General features: G+C 38.7%; 1 protein-coding gene across 1 annotated transcript in view; it reads left to right on the top strand.

Annotated features, from left to right (window-relative positions):
• Positions 1–22,970, top strand: part of LAMA3 (laminin subunit alpha 3) — a 112,309-nt gene that overhangs the window by 29,818 nt on the left and 59,521 nt on the right. Inside the window, exons 10-26 of the mRNA XM_027887546.1 lie at positions 1,233–1,295; positions 2,620–2,661; positions 2,794–2,931; positions 3,759–3,893; positions 6,604–6,738; positions 8,251–8,388; positions 8,873–8,919; positions 9,778–9,877; positions 11,076–11,128; positions 11,496–11,601; positions 12,509–12,608; positions 13,102–13,258; positions 16,450–16,582; positions 17,990–18,132; positions 19,464–19,564; positions 19,684–19,837; positions 21,192–21,352. Coding sequence (XP_027743347.1) covers positions 1,233–1,295; positions 2,620–2,661; positions 2,794–2,931; positions 3,759–3,893; positions 6,604–6,738; positions 8,251–8,388; positions 8,873–8,919; positions 9,778–9,877; positions 11,076–11,128; positions 11,496–11,601; positions 12,509–12,608; positions 13,102–13,258; positions 16,450–16,582; positions 17,990–18,132; positions 19,464–19,564; positions 19,684–19,837; positions 21,192–21,352 — 1,906 coding nt within the window. The remainder of the gene's footprint in view (positions 1–1,232; positions 1,296–2,619; positions 2,662–2,793; positions 2,932–3,758; positions 3,894–6,603; positions 6,739–8,250; positions 8,389–8,872; positions 8,920–9,777; positions 9,878–11,075; positions 11,129–11,495; positions 11,602–12,508; positions 12,609–13,101; positions 13,259–16,449; positions 16,583–17,989; positions 18,133–19,463; positions 19,565–19,683; positions 19,838–21,191; positions 21,353–22,970) is intronic.

Genomic DNA, 22,970 nt, shown 5'->3' with positions numbered 1-22,970 from the left:
GTCAGGTTTATTTAAAAAAACAGTAGTGTCTTGAAAATCAAAGAGATTTTACTGCATTCTCACAATTCTGCATTCATTTAAGACATCAAGTCTACCACCTGTCTCTCAGTAAATCATGAACTCCAGTCCTAAAGCTGTGAACAAATCATTTAAACATGTGTCAGGGTCTTTAGGTATAAAGACCACTTGGATCAGAAAGTCGAATGTGACTTATAATGACAGAGAGACAAGAAAATATTATGTGTTCTTCCTTGACACCTCCTAGGATTTGGAACTTGGATATCTTATAAAAAGTGCTTTTACCATAAAAATTATATATAAAGTAACTGAGAAGAAAATGTAACATCAGGATTGTAATTGCTGCACAGAAACTTGTGACTCCATGAAAAGATTGTAAAAATGCATTGGTGGCATATTTTTGTACCCTTAGGAGAAAGAATTATGTTTCTGACAAAATAGGTATTGTTCTAGGACAAGATTTGAGATCTGACTGAAATAGAGGTACCATGATAAAAACACAAGAAGAGGGAAAACAGTAAAAAATAAAGAAAAAAAAAAGTAAAAATGTAATGTTGTTTGAATTCCATTGCTGTGATAGAATAAATCCTGTTCATACAGTGCATTCTAGATTGTCACATCTGATATATCCTTTTGATTGAAATCCAACATTTTTAAATAATTTCAGCTCAGGTAGACATTGATCTAAGTCCCACTGATGTTTATAGGTCATTGGCTTTGGATACCATCTTAATGCAGGAATGTCTGAAAGACATTTTTTTAAATAAAAGCTCCAGAGGTGTACTGTACGTGTCATGAATTCTGTCAGTTCATGGAGCAAGTGGTAATGCCACATTGAAGGAGATGGACCTTCATCTGGAAGCAGGAAGTCTGAAATTAATGTGGAGCTCCCTCGATAGCTCTCCTAACACTGTCTGGTGTAAGAGAATTTTCTGCATAAAAGCATATAGGGAGAAGGAAAGCAACTTGGTTTAATTTCCAAATGATATCTGACCTTTCATACTGTTCTTTCAAGAAGGGAAGTTTGAACCTGAATTGGAAATCAAAAGTAAAATGTTTCTTACCCTGTTCCTAACTGAAAGAAAACTAAGCTGAAATCATATGAATATCATGCTCTCTGTATCAACAGGACATGACTTTATTGTTTGTCATTATTTTTAATGAAATTATTGTGTTTGTTTCAAATAAACCTCATTGTTTCTTCTGCTTTAAAGATACTCCTGTACATCCTATTACTTCTCCAATTCCAAGAGATGCTGTGGCTGGTGACGTAAAAGGCAAGTTCTTGGTGTTTCTTTTTTCCCATTTCACTGTTTTTTCCCATCTTGCTGGTTTTCACTGTTTCAGTGGTGCCTACTCTTTCATAGAATCGTAGAATCATTTAGGTTGGTCTTTCGTGGAGATTTATGTAGTAATTTTGCCACTGTTGGTATTTATCTTTCAGAGAACCTTTGTTCTTGCTAGAAGTTCATCATATTTTTTAAACAGTTTAGTGGGCTAGTTCCAGAATGAGTTATGGAACAAAATAGCTTTGACCAGCCTCTGGCAAACATCTGCAGGAGGGGCTGACCATCTTGTTTAGTGCTCTTATGAACAGATCCATCAAGACTTTCTGACATGTACAACTTTCTGACATGACAACCCCTGATTTGTGGTGTAAATCTCTTCCTTAAATGCTAACTGGCCTCTGCCTCAGGACCGTCCTCTTTCACCTGGCAAATTGTGCATTGCCCTTGGCAGTGAAGGACTTTGATTTCTAAGAGTACTACATATTTCTTATTTAGCCAACTGCAAAGCTGCCTGAAATCCAATCCTTTGGTGGGCTTATATTTTTTAGTATATATTATCATACTGCAGAACAGAGACATCATCACAGCTAGCACTAAATCACTTTTGTACTTGTAATGCACGTCAGGATTAATGACTTAAAAAACCCTCCTAGCCTTTCCCATATCCCCAAATCAACGTGCTTACCTTTATTTCCAATAGCTTTAATGAAACTGGAATTTATGTAGGCAAATGAAAAAGTGTTTTCTTCTTTGAATGTAGCAGACATTTAGATATAAGCAGACAGTACAAATCCATGTATGTATTTACAAGTCCCAGTTGCTTTCTTGAAAGTGTCTGCAGATGCCATCACAACCCAAAAAAGCCTCAGTCTCCTGTACCACTTATCTCCTTCATAAAACATCCAAAATAATTGCCCTGGTAGGCCTCTGGTTATGCTCTGTTGCATATCCCCTTCTTTCACAAATTTTTAAAAGAAAGAAGAAAGAAAACTCCAAAGGAAAATGAATATAACAGGAGAAAACAGATCTTGAGCTATCTACATTTTCAGAGGACAGCATCTGAAGACATAAGATAAGTGGCTGCCTCTAAGTGAAAGCTTCTGTGTAGAAGTTGTAAATTTGTGCTGGCAGACTAAGCACGATAACAGACCGTTGTTTTTTGAAATGAGATTTGTGTGTAACAATGTAGTTTTCTTGGTTTAAGAGTAGTAATTACTAAGCACGGAACTGTTTTTCTGTGCAAAATGACAAGGAATTGTGTGATTTTTTGCACTAACTTTCTTTCTTTCTTTTCCTTTCCTCTTGTAACTAGAAGGTGGCTGCAAGCCAGGGTATTTTGGCCCCCAGTGTCTGCGTAAGTGCCATAATTTCTTTGACGCTTGGAGCTTGCGCTCCAGAGTAAATGCCAGCCTCTGGCTTCCAAGGGAAATAAGAACTTTTAAGATAGTAATGCTGCAAATGTTTTCTTTATGAATGTGCTCTTCAGCGTGCCAGTGCCACGGCGCAGGAGCGCTGGGCGATGACTGCGATGGGAGTACTGGGCAGTGCAGATGTCGAACTGGATTTGGGGGTTTTTCCTGTGACACCTGTGCAGCGGGGTATTTTCAGTATCCCCTGTGCCAGGGTAAGTAAAACATTCCTTTTGGTAAGCATACCCAAAACACAGACCCAAGTTTTATACTAAAGGATGAAGTTCTTTTGCCGTGGAGGTGTGTTCATATGGGGCTCTCCCAAAACTCACAAGTCAAAGAAGAACAAAAATGTGATGAGGGGAGATTTCAATCTAGAAATGCCCGTTTCCTTGGTTGCTGTCTGCTGTGTGATGCAGCTACCAGACTCCAGTTTAGAGTTGGATTTAGTAACATTGATGAAATTTAGAATACTTTTGGAAACATTTCTGTTACTTACCCTTGTCTTTTTTAAAAAAATAAATTATATTTGAGTTTGCAGCATCCCTTTGATGCACCAAGCTGCTATTTCCTAGTTAATGCTAGAAAACCAACTGGTTTTGAACTTCAATAGCCATCTCTGTACTACCTTTTTAGGCATTTTATTAACCACTCCCATCTGAGGTTGTAAATCCAAGCCATAAATTGTTTCATGACAGTCCCAAAAGAGATTGAACTACTTTCAATAGTTGGCATACTGCTCAGTATTGATAAATCAGACTCTGAGTGGAGACAGGCCAAGTGTAGTGCTTTGGCACTGATATTGAACCCGGTACTTAGAGCCAGCTTCTTTTGCTCTTTCATTGTTGCCCTTGATGCTGAATTATTACTGATGTGGGCAATCAGTAAATGCTGTTACGAATCAAAATAAATCTGATGGGAAAATTTTGATCCTGTTGAGCCTCAGGGAGTTGCTTTTACTTTTTTGTAAATATTTTTATTTCAAGAAAGACAAGAGAGCCTGTGCAGAGACTGCCTCTGAAATATCTTTTTTCATTTGCAGTGTGTGAATGTAACTCGGCAGGTACCCAGCCCGAAATCTGTGACCTTCTTGGGAGGTGTCTTTGTCGCTCAGGGGTCACTGGACTTCAGTGTGACAGCTGCCAGCCTGGCCACCACTCGTTCCCTGCCTGCCAAGGTAAGGCTGCTGACTGCATGTACAGCATCAAAAAAGCCCCTGAGAAGGCAGACAGGAGTGCTTTTTGGGTACCATTTTTGCAGTGGCTGGAGCAGCGTTCACAGTAGTAAATGGGCTGGCACTCTTGTGCTTTGCACTGAAGTAACTCATATACGCTAGTTCTCCAATTCCAGGCATGTTTCCATAGTAGAGAAAAATTGTATGATCTGTTTACTTACAGGGTTGTTTTATTTTTCTGAATGATCAGACTGTTTGATGTACCCTCAGTCAGCACAGCTGTCTTACCAGTAACCACAGACTATTCTCACAGGAAGGCCCACAGCAACAGGGCACGCTTGGCTGCTTAGGAACTGGCATAGCAGAACTGTGAAGCACTGATCTACTTTTGCAGAGGGGCTTTGTTTGGTACCTGTAAAATGTGTGTTCTGAAAATCTGAAGATCCCATTTTGCCCTTCATGGGGATTTCTCCCTCATTTTAAGATCATCTGACAGTGCCCAAGCCAACTTCTGTCCATGTAATCATGAAACATGGAAGATCTCCCTGGGGTTTCCCCAGTCTACGTGCTACGAAGGACTAGCCTGCTTTTTTACAAGAGAAGGAAATCAATGGAGTATAACTTTTAATACATACTTTTGGAGTATAACATAACAGTCTTGTGTGTGCATGAGGACTCCATCAAGTATTACTTGGACCCTAGGTTTTGTCTGCCTTTGCAGTGAGTGAGAGAGGGGCCCTTAATCTGTAGTGAATTTTACGTTGAGAAAGAATATAGACCATTGCTGAGTTCTGGTATGTGCTTTCCTGTTCAGATTAACAAGATCTGTGTAAACATTTATGATTTACTTTTTCCTACCTTGTTAGTTCTGTTTTTTGGCTATGTCAGTCTGCTTCCTCTCAGCTTATACACTTTCTTTATCTCCTATGAATGGACAGCAGAATTTTTTATGCCCTTGTGTCCTGATTTTGTCTGGAATAGAGTTAATTTTCTTCTGAGCACTGTGTGCAGTGCTGTGTTTTACCTTTTTTTCTAATTCTTCACTCCATCCCGTGGGTGGGGTGTGAATGGCTGCATGTACCTCGTTGCCAGCTGGGGTTAAACTGTGACACTTTGCAAAGGTGTTATGTTGTGTTACCAGACACAATGGGTGGAACAAAGAAATACCACGTCTGTGGTTTTTATCTGGAGTAGATGAACATTTTTTAATGAAAAACATAAAATCAGGATTCTGTGTTGGTACACAGTGTTCAGTGGTTTTAAAATAACCTTTTTTTTTTTTCCTTAGAACAGAATCAAGAAACAATCTTAAAACAAATCAAACCCATATTGAATGTGTTTGATCTTGGAACACCAAAAGCTGAAAAGAGACGTAGAAGCTTAAAAGAGCATGCAAAAACAAATTGTAAAAGACAGATAAAAATAGTTGAAAACACAGTCAGTTGGATTACTCAGAACTGCTGTAGTTCACAGTTTTTTTAGTTAAAATAAGCAGCAATGGGTTTAAGCTTAAATTTGCGCAGCATGCTGCAAACTGTGGTGTAAAGTGAGCAGCCCAGCCTGCAGCTCCTGTTTGGAATTGTCATCTTCAAGAGGGAGATAGATCTGTAACTTTTGGTCTGCTGCAACTAGAACTAATCTCTCTGGTCCCACCTTGTAGAACTCAATAGAAGCTTTATTCAAATAGAGTGATATCAAAATAAAGCCTTTAAACAAAACAGTAGTATTAAAATTAAGATAGACTGCAATATAATATTCAGCTAGAGGTGGACTCTAGTTTTTGGAAGGTTCAGTATTCATATTTCTCTTATACTAACTTCCTAGCAAGCCCTGCATCTTTTCAAGCATCTTTGAAGTAATCCCAGTAAAGTCAGATGTCTTTGACTGCAGCAGAAAGAGAAACCAAAAGGGGGATTCAGAAAAATGAATATGTTTGGTTTATATTTCTGTCAGTCAACCATTTCTGTCAGTCATAAAATCCAAGGGATTAACTGCAACATTCGACTTGTACCTGGGAGGGCTGGGATTCCCAGATGGGCTGTCATTCATGTACCTATGAAGTTTGACCCTGTGTAACATTCAGCATCATCTCAATAGAATAGCAGATGTTATCTGTGATGGAGCTGTTAGCCAAAATAGTGATAACTCCCCAAGAAATTTGTTATTATAGTCTGACAACAGCTTTTGTTGTAGTCTGACAACATGCTTTGAGTATTACACGTGGATTCCTGCAATGCACTGCTTGCCACCTTGTAGAATTAAGATGCAGGCATATTTTACCTTGTTCATCTTGAGCTTGTGCTTGTGCATTGTTACTTATAGACATCTTGGTATCCACTAGATCTAGTCTGGCTTGGTGGATGCTGTTTCTTGGAGGTAATTTTTTTTGAAGCTGTTAAGTACTTCTCTCATGTGATATTCCAATTGTAAGATGGATTTCTGTCCCTTACAAGTTTTGCAAGGCATCACACTGAATCTCCAAACTGTGCATTATAGAATTGCAAGAACCTGATTATCACTGGTTGAGGAGGCAATTACAGAATAAATATCTAGTTCAGCGTATTAATTTTTGGTGGCAAAATAGTGGTTTGTCTCTGATTGATTGATTTACATTTTAAGTTAAGGGGTTTTTTTTGGCAAATTCTAATTTAAATAACTGATAATTTAGACATGTATCTGTCAGGATGGATTTTTTTTTGTCCCCTCTGTGCAGAATGCAAATGTGATGATTTTGGCTCAGTGGAGAACACATGTGATCCTAGAGGTCAGTGCCTGTGCCATAGTAACTATGCTGGACTTAGATGTGACCAGTGTGCTCCAGGATATTACAGCTATCCCAGCTGTTTGCGTGAGTAAAAGTCTTTCCTCCTATTCCTGGGGTTTTCCTTCTTATTTTGGCAGTACAGAAGAAAATAAATTTTCTCAAATATATTTCCATCTGAAACTACCCATGTAACCATGATAGTTTTGTTCCATCCAAGGAGGGCATCAACAACAGTGAAAATCCAGGCAGTGGCCAGTCTTCCTGACCAACACATACTCTGATAGTCCTCCCTGGCACATCATCATTGTTCCTGTGCTAGTTGGATTAATGTGAGCAGGGCAATGTTTGCCCTTGGTGCAGTTGTGTGTCCCTTTTAAAATATGAAATCTAAAGCTTAGGCTGGGCAATGGGTATTTATGAGTTCTGGCTCACTCAACTTACAGAACATAAGCTGTGTTTCAACTTGTTTGGTCTTCTAATATTTACCACACTGTCCTGTAAACTTTATAGTAAGTGCGTTAGTGTGTGCTCATGATGTGTGCCAACACTGCACTGTAAGTCCTGTTCTTGATGGGCATGACTCTGCAAATTTTCCATCATACCAGCAACTTTTCCTGCCCATGTGGATCAGTTGATCAGGCCCAGAATGTGTGTATAGTTTTTTCACGTCACATGGAAGGAAACCTGCAGGCTCTGTCATTACTATCACCAAACTTTTTGCTCATTATGAACAGGACTTCTTTCCTAGAAATCAAAATATTATTAATGCTAAAGAAGGAACATATTCTCATAATTATGCTATTGTTAATCGCCATAATCACAGCAAAACCCAATCTGACTGTTTTTTCGGTCTCTCTTTGGGAGACTGACTCCTACTTCACTAAAATAATTGTCAGTAACTAATTAACCCTTAGACTCTATCTGAGCAAATATTAGTCCCCTAGGCTGCAGCAGCATTTTTCTTTTTTTGTGGCGTTATTCTTATTTGACCTGGGTATGTAAATCATTTCACAACCAAGACCTTACGTAGGAGTCTGAAACGACTGATGCATGGTGTATTTCAGAGGTTGCCTCTGACCTCCTCTGCCCTGAGATCTGAAGCTGTAATGGGCATGCAGTTCGAGATTCTGTATTTCATAGAGTCACAGAATGGTTTGGGTTGGAAGGGACCTTGAAGACCATCTAGTTCCAGCCCCCCTGGGCATCATATTTTTAGGTGGAGGTCTAATTACAGAATTTGCCCTGTGGTTTCTGTAACCATAAAAAGATCAAGAAAGCAGAAAGTCAAGCCTGTGCTTGCCCTTGGGATGGGACAGAAAAGTTGAGGAAGAGAGTTTCATTCTGGTTCCAGATAATCCTACTTACTTCTGTCACGATAAGAGGAAGAAAGGCACAGGTCACCTAAAATAGTTTCCCAGCAGGGCCAAGGACCCTGGGAGTTATCGAAGGACCTGTAAGCTATTTATTGGAAAGAAAACTGAAGAACACTCTACAGAAATAGTATTGAAAACCTCTACATTACTAAAGTTTTGGAAGATTGTTGCTTGGTGCCTACGGGGTGAACCCTCCCACCATTGACTGTTTGTTGTTGTGTAGCTTGTCAGTGCTCTCCCGAAGGCTCCCAGCACGGCGTGTGTGAGCCCGTGTCAGGGCAGTGCCCCTGCCGGGCAGGCGTCGCAGGACAGCGGTGTGACAGATGCCTTTCTGCTGTCAGCAGTTTCCCCTACTGCGAAGGTAATGCTTCTGAGGGGAAATTCTGCATTCTGACTCAGAGTGCCCCCCTTTTGTTGCAGGGCTCTCTGGAGCAGCCTGCTGTGTGCAAGGCTTTGTAGAAAACCCCTGAAGCCTGGGGAGGGAGAGACCCCCCAGGAGAATGTACTAAATCACCTGTTTTGTCATTCTGTATGTTATTTCATTAAGCGAACTGTAATATTAAACCCTATTTTTAGATGATAGCACAGGAGCTTTAAGAAAACATCTGTGGGTTAGTGCTATACTTGTTCAAGTAACTACTTTGCATACAAAAACAAATAGTCTAAATCAGGTTAAATACACATTTGAAAAATATTAAAGGCTTCTCGTGGTGTTGAAGTTTAAGTATTTGAGTCCCTCCGAAGTAATGATATTAAAAAGCCCAACCTGCTACGTCGTACTTCTGCGCTACTACATTCCACAGCTCTGTTTTCAGAAGATCTTTCAATGTGTTTGCTTTATAAAGGTGTCAGCCCTGAATGTGACCCTTCCGGGAGCATTGGTTCTCACTCCGTGAGTATTCTACCACTGCAGCTGACAGTATATGCTAATCATTCATGAGCCTTTGCCAAACACATTCACCTCATTGCTCAAGCCCTGAAGCCTGTTCTTAGACTGTAAAATAATTGCACGAGCTTATTTGCAGAGTAACAGTGGAAATAAACTTTGTGTTTTGTTCTTTGATCATACCAGTGCAATTTGCTGTTAAGGGTAGGGGGTTTTATCTTTTATATATAGAATGTGCATACTCTTTATGTCTTCTTGGTATGGCATAACACTAATAGATACATGCAGCTATAAGCCTATGCATGTCTCAGAGACCTGGTTCTGGGTTGCAACAGGCCCTTTCAGCATCAAATTATTCTTGAAATAATCATTATGTCTTTGTAACTGTGGCTGTTCCACTATTATTGTTACTAATACAATGATGGTTAGTAGTAGTAGTAGCATAATACCAGAAATCATAGTCTCTGCTAAATATGTAGCAAAGACAACCTAGAGGGTAAGTCTGATGGATGGAAGGCTATCCATGTAGGTTCGTTTATACAGCTATGTGTGTCTTCCAGCAATAAAGGAAAGAGTAAATGTGAAAATGAATTACTATTTTTAAGAAAATATATAGCAGTTATAATAAGACTATAAAAGAATTGGAAAGTAGATCCACTGGGACATTTAGAATCAAGTAGATGCATAAAAAATATCCAGACTGCAAAAAACCTGAGCTGATAGGAATCAGCCTCAATTTCCATGCATCTCTAGAAATTAGTAAACTGCCTGAGCTGTTAATAATAATAGGGTTTTTTAGTACAAAAAAGGAGTGTGTTTTTTTGTGAAATAGATGAATCCATATTTACTCCTCTCTCTCATTAGGGCTATTGTCAATGTCTTCAGCACGTTGAAGGTCCTACCTGTAGTAAATGCAAACCGTTGTACTGGAACTTGGCCAAAGCAAACCCCGAGGGATGTACAGGTGACAGATTTCTTTGGCTTACGAAATGTGTCAAGTTCTTTTAAAACTCATCTGTATTTACTGAAATTGTCTTTGACGTTCAGGGACTTTCACAACTCATATTAACAGCATGTCTCTTATACTACTTAATTGTGACAGCGAAGTACACACGATACCAGCAGTTACTTTTAGAAAGTAGACTGCAATATCGTGAGTGTTTGTCTAGAGCTGGACCAAGGTGTGCTCTAAGTTACAGTAATGTGCACTTCATATGGCCCTGTGGCAAATTTCTGGACTGAGACGGGATTTCTGCCTGTAACACTGAAAACAGAATTTGACTTATTGTTATGAGAAAATAGTGTTTTTTCACTTCATATTATCTCCTAGTTGCAAAGAAATATAAAAATTCCTTGTGCCTACAGGGTGTGTCAAATCTGTTATGGCTTATGTCCTTATAATAATCTGCAATTTCTTCAGTGTTTTTAACAGTGAGTGTGTGTTTCTCAGGCAGATAATAAAAATTCTAAAGATTAAAAAGGATAAAGACAGAAAAATCCTTTAAAGATTCTCTCCAACTATTTTTTTCCAACAGGTTCCACCACAACCGCCACTTAGATAGGACGAGTAGCTTTAGAGCTGATACTGGTATCATTACATCTTTGACTCTAGATCTTTAAATACTGAACAACTCCTCAAATATTAAGTACTGTGCCTTTCATATAATTCATCTCTGCCTTCAGCCACAGAGTCAATACTGGGTTTCACCAAACTTCTAGGTCAGCATAGCTCCTTCCTGCAATATTTGCTCCATTTCTGTTTCATACGGAGAGTTGAACTGGTCCCAGAGTAGCACTGCAGAATAGAAGGTGCCAGTCAGGCTGGAAGACACTGTTTTGCATCAATTGTCTGAATGTTTCTAAGAAAGAAAGCAATTGTAAATTCAAACTCAATACTGTTTTGTTTTTTTTTTTTTTCAAATACAAATTAGATCACTTGAAAACACATCAGTAAATTGCACATACTTAGAAATCCCATTCTGTCTCCTTTGGTTTTCCTTCTCACCTTATACCATTATCTGTCTGCTGTTCTGAACCTTCCGGAGTAAAATCCACCTTGGAACACAGTGACTCAAAATTGAAGATTCAAGGTGGTGGGGTCTTTATCCTGCAAAGACAAAATGTTCATGTTCTTTTTTTTTGTTTTGTTTTCCATTGTGCAGCATGCCAGTGTGATGTGAGTGGAACATTAAGTGGAGTCGGAGAATGTCAGCAGGTAAAGTGAAATTAACACAAAGATACCATTTATTGTAAAGATAAATTGTTGTAACATTTGGTAAGGTAGAAATCTTAGTACTGATTATTGCTTCTGCACGTGAAGTAGCTAGTTTTGTACAGCAAAGAATTAGTTTTATACATCCTAGGGATGTATAAAGTTTTGAAAATTGTTCATCTTCTTGAGTTCATGTATTTTCTAGTCTGTTTTTTGAAGATGGTAAATGATATAAAGTATGTCCAGATGATATTTTTTGTTGAGATTAGAAAGTTCTCTCTCTTTAAAATTATAGGGAACTCCAAGTATTGAAAGATTAGAGTTCTGAAGAGCTACTGAAACATTGTTTGTGGAATTGTTTTCTTCACAGGAAAATGGGCAGTGTTACTGCAAATCTAAAGTTTGTGGAGATTCTTGTGACACTTGTGAAGCTGGTTATTATGCTATTGAAAACAAGAATTATTTTGGCTGCCGAGGTAAGATGAATGAAGAACATCTCTAGTAGAATATTTGCGCTTAGCACTAAAGTCTTTAGAACTTCCTATGTTGTATTTTTAAAATGGGGGTGTTTGGATTACCTGTGTACACAGCATTTTGCATTACTGCTGGTAGTTACTTGTAATCTGTGCAACTCCTCCTTTGCCTTTTTACTCTTGATTGATTACAAGTACTTATGATGTCTTAGAAAACAACACTCTTGCACTATGACTTGAATACGTGTTAAGAAACATTCAGTTCAACTTGAAATTATTAGCCTTGGCACACTTGTTCCTTAGTGCAGTACATCTTACCTCATTACAGAGTTGTCCTTTAGTTAGTTTGTATCACAGGTCCTGTCTCCTGTAGGTAGACATTCAATATTGTTGTCCAGTGTCAGAAATATGCAGATGCTATTATATGAACACATATATTGCAATTCTTGTAAGATAAATTAAATGTTGAAATACCAGACTCAGAAAAATTAACATCTTATAATTTTTGTTAGTTAGGTTTTGGGTTTTGTTGTTTGAGGTTTTCTAATAATTATTCTTTGTGGTATTGCTGTAAAAATTCTGACTTCCTAGCAAAACGTTTGAATGGCTGTTCTGCAAAACTGTCACTCTGAAGTTAGTAATGTGGCATGGTGTATTATTTGTGGGCTTTTTTAAAAAGGTGGGGTTTGTCCCATTGCAAAGAGAAACAAAAAAAACCACCCCAGCACAAACATAAGAAGCTCAAAATAATTGCAGCTTGTATGTGTATGTATTAGCATGTATTTGGAAGAGTCTGAAGGACTCCAGAAAGAGGAAGTGAGTCATTAATGCTGAAGGGAGGTGTGTTTTCTGATAACTTTTATCACTCTTTTTCTGATGGGATATTTGGCTCCTGCTCTTTCCCTGACAGGCTGCCAGTGTGACGTTGGAGGATCCCTCAGCCCAGTGTGTTCTGAGCCCTTGGGTAGCTGCCAGTGCAGGGCACACATCGTGGGGACAACCTGTCAGGAGTGAGTCCAGCTGTAGCTCCTGGTAGCTCATGCTTCAGCACAGTTCTTTTGAATCTGCCCTTGGTATACTTTTGTGCCGGGTTCTGGGTTTGTTGATAAATAAGTTGGTAAATTGTACTGGTTATTGATATTAATTTTCCTGGGCAGTTTTCTTCTGCTATTTTAATAAGATTTTTTAACCTGTTTCCTTAAATAACCAATACCTGTTTTGCAGTAGTATTGCATATGTGTCTATATATAGGTTATATAGGAAAATGTATGTAAGCTATAAAAGCTTCTGGAAAGAGAATTCTTGTTGCGCCTGTCTTACCAGCTGTCTTGAGTTAACATGTCATTAGCTGCTGTCAGGATTGACATCTTGTCATTAGCTGCTGTCAGGATTTCTCAGTCATAAGTATATCACCTGCCTTCCACAGCTTTTTGCTCTTAGATGTAGACCATAAATGACTGGTAGTTCTTTGTTGATTTGTTGGGGTTTTTTTCTCCTTGAAAGGCCTGAAAAAAACTATTTTTTTCCTGATCTGCACCACATGAAGTTTGAGATTGAAGATGGTACTACTGTCAAGGGCAGGGAAATTCGGTTTGGCTATGATCCTCAGGAATTTCCTGGCTTCAGCTGGAGAGGATATGCCCAGATGTCCTCTATACAAGTAAGCTGGTATTTCACTTTGGGGTGAAAATATAAGTGTATGGTACATATGTCTTTATAGTACTGCTATGTGTGTTCAAGGTCATGGAAAAAACAGAAAAAAGGACAGGATCTCACTAATCCGAAACCTTTGGCACTATATTGCTGTGTGGATTAGTGAGTGTTGGTATTACTGTCAGGTCACTGCGTGTGCAAATATGTGTTCTTCAGAAATGTTCTTTGAGGTTTTGTTTTTTGTGAGATATCTGTGAAGAAAAGAACAAGTAGCTTTAAAGTCTATAATACTAAGTGCAGAAATTCTTGTCAGGCCAAGGACAGCAGAAACAGAAGAAGATGGATGCTTGGCTAAATAATTTGAATTGCACAATTCTGTGGCAGTCTGTGTGCATAAGATTTTCAGGTACCATCACAGTTACTGAAGTTGTCTCACACTTGCAACTTAGATTGGGTAAAGAAGAGACAGGCACCAACTTTTATAATGAATGGTACCTTCACATTAACAGCAAACAGGAATGTGTGTTATTCAGTAAAAGAAACTGTGAGCAGGAGCATATTGGCAACATTTATTTTAGTCTCATGACAGACTACAAATAAACTAAACAACAGCTGAGGGAATAAGTAAATCACAAGAAGAAAGATACCATAATTTGAGTGAGACTTTAAACTGAAATGCTGAGCAAGTGAACCAGGATTTTAAAACAGTAGATTTGAGTAATAAATGGGATTTGTTCACCTATCCTAGAAGTAGTACTTTGGTATAGTTGTATCCAGCCTCCATTTGTCCAGAGACTAGTGAATCACTGAGACTGAGACATGAGCATGTATCCATTGCACAGGCACAATGTTTTCCTTATGGTCTTCATTTTGCAGTCTCTCTTATCTTCTTGTTTTGTTTTTTTTATTTTGTTTGTTTTTTATCCCATAGCTCCTATTTTTGGATTTTCAGAATTATTCCACATTCAATAATGAAGGCAACTCTCCAGTAGCTGGGATTTCTTAACATCTACTTTCTAACTCAGCTGCTTTTTGCATTTCTTACCGGGTGGCATTTTGTACAGAGGTGATGAAAGGGCTTAGTCTCTAATCTTGCTAAAAGTCTGTATTATTTTACCTGCATAAAGCTTTTCCCTCATGTAAGTAATTGCCAGCTCCAGGCCATCCTTAGCTAGATCCTTGCATAACTGAGATAGTATCAGGTTCTTAATTTCAAGGAACTTTCTGAATTTTGACATAGCATTTCTGTGTCCTGCAGGACCCTGAAATAATCCTCCTGACTTTTATTTTGTAGAAGACAAAGTGTGTTACCATATGAGCTACACAAAAGGCTACTGTAGCTTTTCGTGAAAATAAAATTATTCCAATACAGTTGAAAAAATTTGGGGTGAAATAGGTAAGCAGTGTGTGACCTCAGTGGAAATCACTGGTGCCCTGTCATGCTACCAACGTGGGTGTTTCATTATAAGACTGAGAAGCTGACAGGCTCAGATTTTTATGTACTGGCCAGAGTTGCTTAAGTTTGTGACAAGAGCTCAAAGAGTAATTTCTGCCTATTCCCTGGCTTTCCTGGAAGCCAGGGGCCAACATCTCTTCCTCCTTCATTCCTCACATATATCTTCTTTCTCTCCCTTCACAGTGTCTTCTAAATTTTCTGTAAAAGCTTAGAAACCCTTTTTATAAATTTCCTGAACCATATTTTGTTACTTCTTTTGCCTTTTCAATTTTGTTTGTATCTATTTTTCAGGTGTTCCCTCAGTATTTATCTCATCCGTGTAGTATCCTTCAGAAGTCATTTTTGTCTGTTTAAAATTACACTCTCCCATCTTGTCTATAATTCCCATTCTGGTCCATTGCTCTTCTGCAGTCACCTGAATTTTAGTTATCCAGTCTCTGCAGATCCCTCAACCCTCCCATTTGTCGTATGTCTAGCTTTGCTTTTTGCTTTACATTTTTATTAAGAAGGTGGAGGTCTCTGGAATGATGATGACAAAACTGAGGAATATACATTCACAGCAGCGTATGAGAGCTTGCAATCTTGCAATTATTGTAGCTTTTAGGAGTAAGAGAAAATGAGGCTATGTGTTCTGTTCTCAAATGTGTGAAACAGAGAAAACCTGTGTGCATTTGGGGGAGCAGAATAGACCACAGTGGAGGGGAGGTCATTGCCATAAGCATCTTGGGAAGGGACTGCAAATGTATTGTGATGGGCGAACTGATGGGAGTTGGATGAGGGAAGCTTTAGGATTTAGGATGAAAAGAATCCATGAGATTGCACCAGTCCTGTTTTTTTCTAATCCTCCACTGACATTTAACATGTCTCTGTTGCTCTGGAAATTAAATAATGGGGCTGTGTGAATGCAGCCTCCTGTAGAGTTGAGAATTCAGTGGTTCCAGAGGTGTCAGTTCAGCCCCAGGGCAAAGAGAACATTCACGGTATTGCATCTCTAAGAAACTGCAGGATCTGGTAGAGCAGCAGAAGTTGCAGTGACAGTCTGCATGTTGTGGAGTGTTGTGTGTGATCTCAGACTAGGATCAATGATTCTGGCCTGTTCCTTGGAAAGCCAGGAATATGGACAGCCCTTGATACCATATGCATTCTTTATGGCATGAGTGTGGGGAATAACAGTAAAATACTGTCTGTGTATCAGGGTGCGGTATCAACACATGTGAGTTCAGCCATTCTGGGTCCTTCTGGATAAGGTGTACTCAACAAGAGTTTTACTTCACAGGAGATTTTGTTCTATGTCCTTTTGTAAGCTGCCCGAGCCTTTTGTCTTTGCCAAATGGTTTTTCTTTCTCTGGGTGCTGGTAACAAATAATATACTTTCCTTTCCTCCTTTTTCCCTTTCTTTTTATTTTTCCCAGCCAGAGGTGGTTGTGCCTATCACTGTGGCTTCCCCTAAGCTCTTCCGCCTAGTCCTCCGCTATGTCAGCTTGGGCTCAAAAAGCTCTAGAGGGAAGATCTCAGTTGCTGAGGGAAAACATTTTGGCACTAATTATACTTGTAAGTGAATTAATTTTCTCACTAGGCTTGCCTGTCTTCCTCTGTCATACACCAGCATTGCCTTTCCAGTATATACTTGTCTGCATGTGTGTTTTTCTTGTAGGACTTTAGTCTGATGCTTGCATGGCTTCTAACTGTTACTCTATTCAGCACTTTATGGCTGTTTTTGTTTATTAACTTCCATTTTTCAGAACGAAGTGAGGATAACTTTGAATGTGGAAAAATCAAACCTCTACTTGTTTCGCATTATCCTGAGGTATATTAACCCTGGCGGTGAAAGGTTATCTGGTCGCATATCTGCTTGTCAATCTCGGCCTGAAGCAGGTAGGTGTAACCCAGCAGCACAACAGATCAGATGAATGCTTGATCAGAGGAGGCTTTTTCAAGGTGCACCCAAATCACATCTTTAGTGTTGCTTAAAATGCATCACCTCTAACAATGTCAGTGCTTTTGCGCTTCCCCTGACGTATTTTTGCATAACTGCTGTGGCTGAGTTTGCATGAAACCTCTGCTTACAATAGCAATCAACATTCGTTTTTTCAAATGTTTGCCAAACTCAGTAATTTCAGTCCTGTACTTGGCAACTCTGAACTGTAGGCTTTATGAAGCTTTTAAAGAAGAGATAACAGCACTTATTTTGGTTTACTTGCTTTTATTATTTCAGTTTAAATGTGGCTTCTGCCTTCATTCTGTGAGTAACATTTGTGTAATGATGAATCCACTCTACCAAGTTAGTTCTGATTACAGCCCTCAAAAGCATGTAATGCCTTTTGGGCCCTGATAAAAGATAAGCACTTCATATCCTTTGAATGGTTGGGGCATACCAAGCCTATATGCCTAACCTCAGCATACCGATAGGAGCTAATGGATTTAAGTTGTAGATCGTTTTAGTAATTCAAAGAAGACAAAACTGAAGACTCCACAGACAATATTTGGTAGAGTGGGAGCAGTCTGTGGTCATCACTGACATAATGACTGGGAATCAGCTTTTGTCTGTGTCCAGCAAAGAGGAAAACTGGAATATTCATACCGATTGATCCTCATGACTGCTCTTTGATAAAGCATACTCAGCTATGTTTCTGTAGTACATAGAATGGTCTGGGTTGGAAGGGACCTTAAGGATCATCTTGTTCCAACCCTCCTGCCGTGGGCAGGGACACCTCCCACTAGACCAGGTTGCTCAGAGCCCCATCCAACCTGGCCTTGAACACTTCCAGGGGTGGAACATCCACAACAGGCCCATCATTTCTGCCCAGAAGTTATCTTCAGTTGCTATCTGTAACTAAACATTTTAGGTGATGTTGAGGACCTCCAATACCTGAAATACTTGGCTGAAAGTTGCATGAGAACAGGCCTTGTGTCAGCTGAACATATTTTTAGTCAGTGCAGAAACAGGCTGAATGCAAAATAATGGAAGGGGAAACTGAAAAAGTGACCATTTCAGAATATTATAAAACTGGTCATTACAAGGGCAGATCTCTGCTTCTCAGAACCAGTTTGTTCAAGGCTAATAAGAACAAAACCAACAACCACTCCACATCTATGTGTGTGGTCAAGTGCACTGTTAATACATATTGACAGAAAAGCATTGATCAGCTCCTGTTAGACTAAGTATAATGGATCAGATCATCAGTCCAGCTCACTGAGCAAGTAGAGACATTTTACACAGTTCCTCATTTTTTTACTTGATTTTATTTCTTTGTTTTGTTTTGTTTTGTTTTTTGCTGGCAGGGGCTACTCAGAGCAAAGAGTTTGTCTTCCCTCCCAGTAAGGAGCCAGCTTTTGTCACAATCCCAGGAAAAAGCTCCACAGAGCCTTTCTCACTGGTTCCAGGCACGTGGACCGTCAGTATAATGGCAGAGGAAGTCCTCTTGGTAAGAGAACAATTGAGGAAAACAAGTGCTTGAAGTTTGTCATGATATTACTGCTCTGGAGTTATTTGCTGGGAAGAACCTTGCAAGCAATTGAAATTCAGCACTATTGGAAAGAGTATAAGAGGAGAATACAATTATGAAAATGTACAGATCTACCACTTGTTTAAGTTTGTTCTTCTCTGACTTTCACCTTTCTCTAATTTTTCTTGTGCTTACAGAATATAAGTCTATCTGGAATCAGTACTTTCAAAGGATAAAGTAATATTAACATACAGCACAATTGGATGAGCATAAATGCCCACAGAAATTAGTAATTCTTACATATCAGATGTTTTATCTAGACCTTAGCTCAGCCAAGGCCTTTTTTTCTTGACAAAGAATTTTAATAAGAGTATTGTAAGATGGGATGCATGATGAGCAGGTCATTTTGTGAATGTTTTTATCCTTCCGTCATTGCTCTTCTTTCACTCACTGAAAAAACTGAAAACTTTTCTAGCAGCAGTTCTAAGAATTTGCTAGAAAAAAAGAAATTATTTGAGATGACCGTTTATGAAAACCCTTAAACAAGTATGATCCGAAAGACTGAATTTCTTGTGTATACTGAAATTTTAATGTATAGGGTTAACAGGTAGCCAGTGTCTGTAGTTATTAAGCCTGGAGCTGTGTTAAATTTATGGAATGCCAGCCAAAGTGTTAGTAAAGAGCCTACGAACGTTTCTTGCTGGAAGTGTCAATACTTATTGTACTGGGTTTTTTTTACTAATACCTTTGAAAAAATTTATTAATGATCTTAACCCATCATATTCTCCCATTAACAGTTTATAAATAAACTCTAAAACATTAATCTAAGTAGGCAAAGCAGAACAAAAATATTCCAGATTTTGAAGTACATTTTAATAGATCCCATGGAATATTTTTATTAAGTCACCTGGGATCCATGAATCTTCCTTGTGGAGTCACCCAGAGTTGAGTTGTGTGCATGTGGATTGCACTCATGGATGAAAACTGCAGGCATCTGAATGCATGTTCTAGGCTGCAGGAGGCTCCTTTCTGAGCACTGCCTTCTGCAAGACATAATGGGAGAGTGGCTTCAGAGTTTCTCAGTTTATGAGAGAATCATCCCGTCTTTCTGAAGGAAAAGATTTAGGGAGACACATTCTGATGTTATTGACCTATGTAACAACAGAAAAAAACCCTACACGTTATAGATATCCTCTGTAAAAATTTTTTATGTCGTTGGTTTTGTTCATTGTTGCATTGTGAGAGTCTGGAGATGTTCCTTTTGTCATTTTTTGCATGGTCTGATGTTTGTTATATTCTTTTTTTTTTAGGATTATCTGGTACTGTTACCCAGTGATTACTATGAAGCATCCATCTTGCAGATACAAGTTACAGAGCCTTGCACATTTTTGGGACCTACTTCAACAGAGCAGTCAGTACATATGCTACAGAATAGCATAAACCAGTGCCTTGGTTTATTTTGTTATTATCCTGCTGCATTTGAAAACAATAATAATCCTGTGTTGTTTTGTTTGTTGTTTTTTGTGCAAGCTGCTTGCTCTATCAGCATTTGCCTCTGGGCAGATTTTCCTGTGTCCTTGGTTCAGAGGCAGCGTATTTCAGACACGGGGCAGAACACAGAAGAATACCTGTGCGACAGCCAACTCCTAATCAGCCAGTGATGGCCCATATCAGTGGAAGAGAGGTCAGATTCCTGCCTGCTAATTGCAGTCCCGTCTGTATTGTTGACTATAAACCTACCAGACTAAAATGGTTGCAGATTTGCAGCTCAGGATTTGCAGATCTGTAACATATCGCTAAAAGAGAGCCTCTGTGCCAAGGTCTGCATTTTATACAGAACTGTGTAAAAGTATCACTGTAGGCCGATTTATAACTGTGACTAGAGTGGAGATTCCACTCTGGAAGAATTATTTTATTAAATAAAAATCCCTCTGCTTTAGACATACTGACTTGTTGAGGAGAAATGACATAACGATTTGTCAGCAGAAATGTACATACATCACTCTAAGTTTTGGGATTTTTTCCTCAAGTAGCTATACTTATATAAAATGTTTCCTTTCCTAAAAAACAAACAGATGCAGTTATGCCATTGCTGTAGGTACTTTGAAAGAGAAACATGTTTTATGAAACAAAAAGTTATACTACAAATGTATTTCGCAAAAATAAGGTATTTTATCAAGTATGTGATAGTGACATGTAAAGCTATTATGCCCTCTATTAATGTTCTGGAATATTGCTTTTAAAAATACCAAGTGCAACAGGAATAATCACATGCCATAGGCTCTGATGCTTCATCACTGATGCACGTGCAAAATTTCTGCTATGAATAATTGCAGTGAAGTCAAGAGGACTGTTGACAGAATTATTTACATGTTTGAAGTATTTGTAGCCTAAGGAAATACTGAGAAAAAAACAGTCTAAATTGAAAAATAATGATATAGTCATCTGAAGCAAAAACCTTTGTAACCACAACACTTTCAGTGCAACTATTTGGAAATATTTTGCATGAAATATTGTGTTAACCACTTCATGCACGTAACCTAAAAGAAAATGTTGATGCTTCAGAAAGTGTCACTGTCAGTTTGCTGGAGAAGATGCTTTCACTCGTAGGGAATCAGTATACAGCACTACTGTTGTAGGAATTTTGGGTTCCTGGAAATAATTTTTTTCAGTGGAGAAGTAAACTCCATTTTTATATGTTGTTAAAGATAGCTTAGAGGTGACGGTGACAGATTTTTAGCATCATTAATGTTTTCCTCTCTTTCTACGGAGAAGAGAAATAATTTCAAGGTTACAGCCTTCCTAGAACTGTTATAATTGCAAGTGTTTCTTGAATTTGTTTGACTCTTATTAGTGGACAAAGTGATATTTATAAGCATTACTTGCATTCTGCTGAGAGTCTTCTGTTGAACCATTGCAGGATTGGCCCTGGACTGATGCTGACCAGTTGGCTCAGAGAGCAGGAAATAGGAGCTTCCTGCAAGAAAAGGAAGTGAAAAGTTTAACAGCTTTTGTACTTTTCAATTATTTTGACCCAGGTCAATTTAGAGATGACCATAAATGTTCCTCAAGTCGGTCGCTATGTTCTGGTTTTTGAATATGCCAATGAAGAGGATCAGTTATACGCTGCAGAGGTCATAATACATAGCCCTGGACCTGTCACTGAAGGCAGAGTGAGAATATATAGTTGTAAGTACAGGTAAGAGTTTCTGAAGTAATTACTAAATGATTAAATAAGCTTTTTAAATATAATTATACTTTTTATATATTGGAATCCATTATACTATGTGGATTGTTCGAACTGTGGGGTGATTTAAAAGCAAGTGAATGATTCTGTGGATTTTGTACAGATTTTTAATTCTCTCTGTGTAATCAGCTCATTAAATATTGCTGTTGCTTCAGTGAACTCTTTTTCTATACAAAACATTACTTTTTTATATACATTCATAAATCCTTATAAACTATTAATCTCCAAGTCCCATGAAAGAGCATCACCATTTGCTGCAGTGGCCTGCACTGTTATTCTGTAGTTAAAAGTGTATACAAGGACTTTGGCTATAAAAAATGTAGCAGCCAGTTTTTACAAGGGTATTCTTACCATTTCTAACAAGATTTGCTGAAGCAGAAGTATAAATGTCTCTGAAATTCTGAGTGTAGCCATCCTCTGGCTGTTAGGCTGTAGGCAAGGTCTTCAGCCAAATATTTCTTTATCCTTGTTGACTGATGAGGTTACTGCAGATGTTTCTGCACAAGAGATTTTTGCCTGTCCTGAGTGAGATTGTCTTTAACGCTTGAGCACTTCAGCTTATTTTGAACCCCTGGGAGAGCCTACCCAGTGCCAGAGGACTATGGACATGTATCTGGTTTTCCCTTGAGCCAGCTGTTTGGCAGAATGGAGGCTTAGGGATATTCAGGATGAAATTGCTTATTAAGAAAAATCATTTTCATCAGCATGTTTATGACACAGAGCAGAGCTATGTGTAGCAGTGACCTTGTCAGGTTACTGCTGGGGAAAGCTCTTATTTTAGCCTGTTATATAACACTTTGAGCCCCAAACTGTGTGTAATAAATCTTCCATTTTATTGGGTTTTGGGTTTTTTCCCAAACACATTTTTTGGGCTAATTTTGAACATGCTTGTTTGTTCATATGATACATTAAGAACTTGCTCATGAAAATACAGAAGAAGCCTTTGCAACTTTAACACAGCAAAGCAGCAAATCCCTTCTGTGGCCATTCTGCATGAAATGAATGGTCACATTGCAAGTAAGCTGCTGTGTCATCTTTCCTAAGCAGGAAGGTGCAAGTCTCTTCTGATAAAAAATAAATCAAGCAATGACGTAGTGAGGTACATACAGAGAAGAGTAGCTTGTAGAGTCTGGAATATATCGTGCCAGGCCTTCTTAAGAGCTTGATTATTCCCAGTAAAACATTGTAAGAGAATAAAACATTGCAAGCTTCCAGCAAATCACAAATAAGGGACCTATATTTCCCTACTGTTAAATGTTCTTGGCCCTGAGCTGCCCTTATTTCTAATCTTGAAGCAAGAGTGAAACTTCCACATCCTCTGGCTTGTAGAGGAGAAATAGAGAAGCAGTGGCATGGTGATTACAGCTCCTCATCTGTGGCATGCTGACTGGCCTACCTGAGTGGAAGTGCAGAAGAAAGAAAAGAAGTCAGAACCTTCTCTTTTCTTTAGCAAAAGAGAACTTAGGGCTAGTTGCGGGGATCATGCTCCCAGAATGAGGCAGAGTTCAAGGGCTTTAGCAAGACTCTTAGTATGTATTTGTCTGTACCAAAGATAAACAGCCAATTGAAG

The sequence above is a fragment of the Empidonax traillii genome, unplaced genomic scaffold, assembly GCF_003031625.1.
Source record: "Empidonax traillii isolate 1590-97213 ecotype Southwest subspecies unplaced genomic scaffold, ASM303162v1 scaffold215:size2007263, whole genome shotgun sequence".
Lineage (NCBI taxonomy): Eukaryota > Metazoa > Chordata > Aves > Passeriformes > Tyrannidae > Empidonax > Empidonax traillii.
The sequence above is the reverse complement of the archived record's forward strand: the minus strand, read 5'-3'. Positions and strand labels throughout refer to the sequence as shown.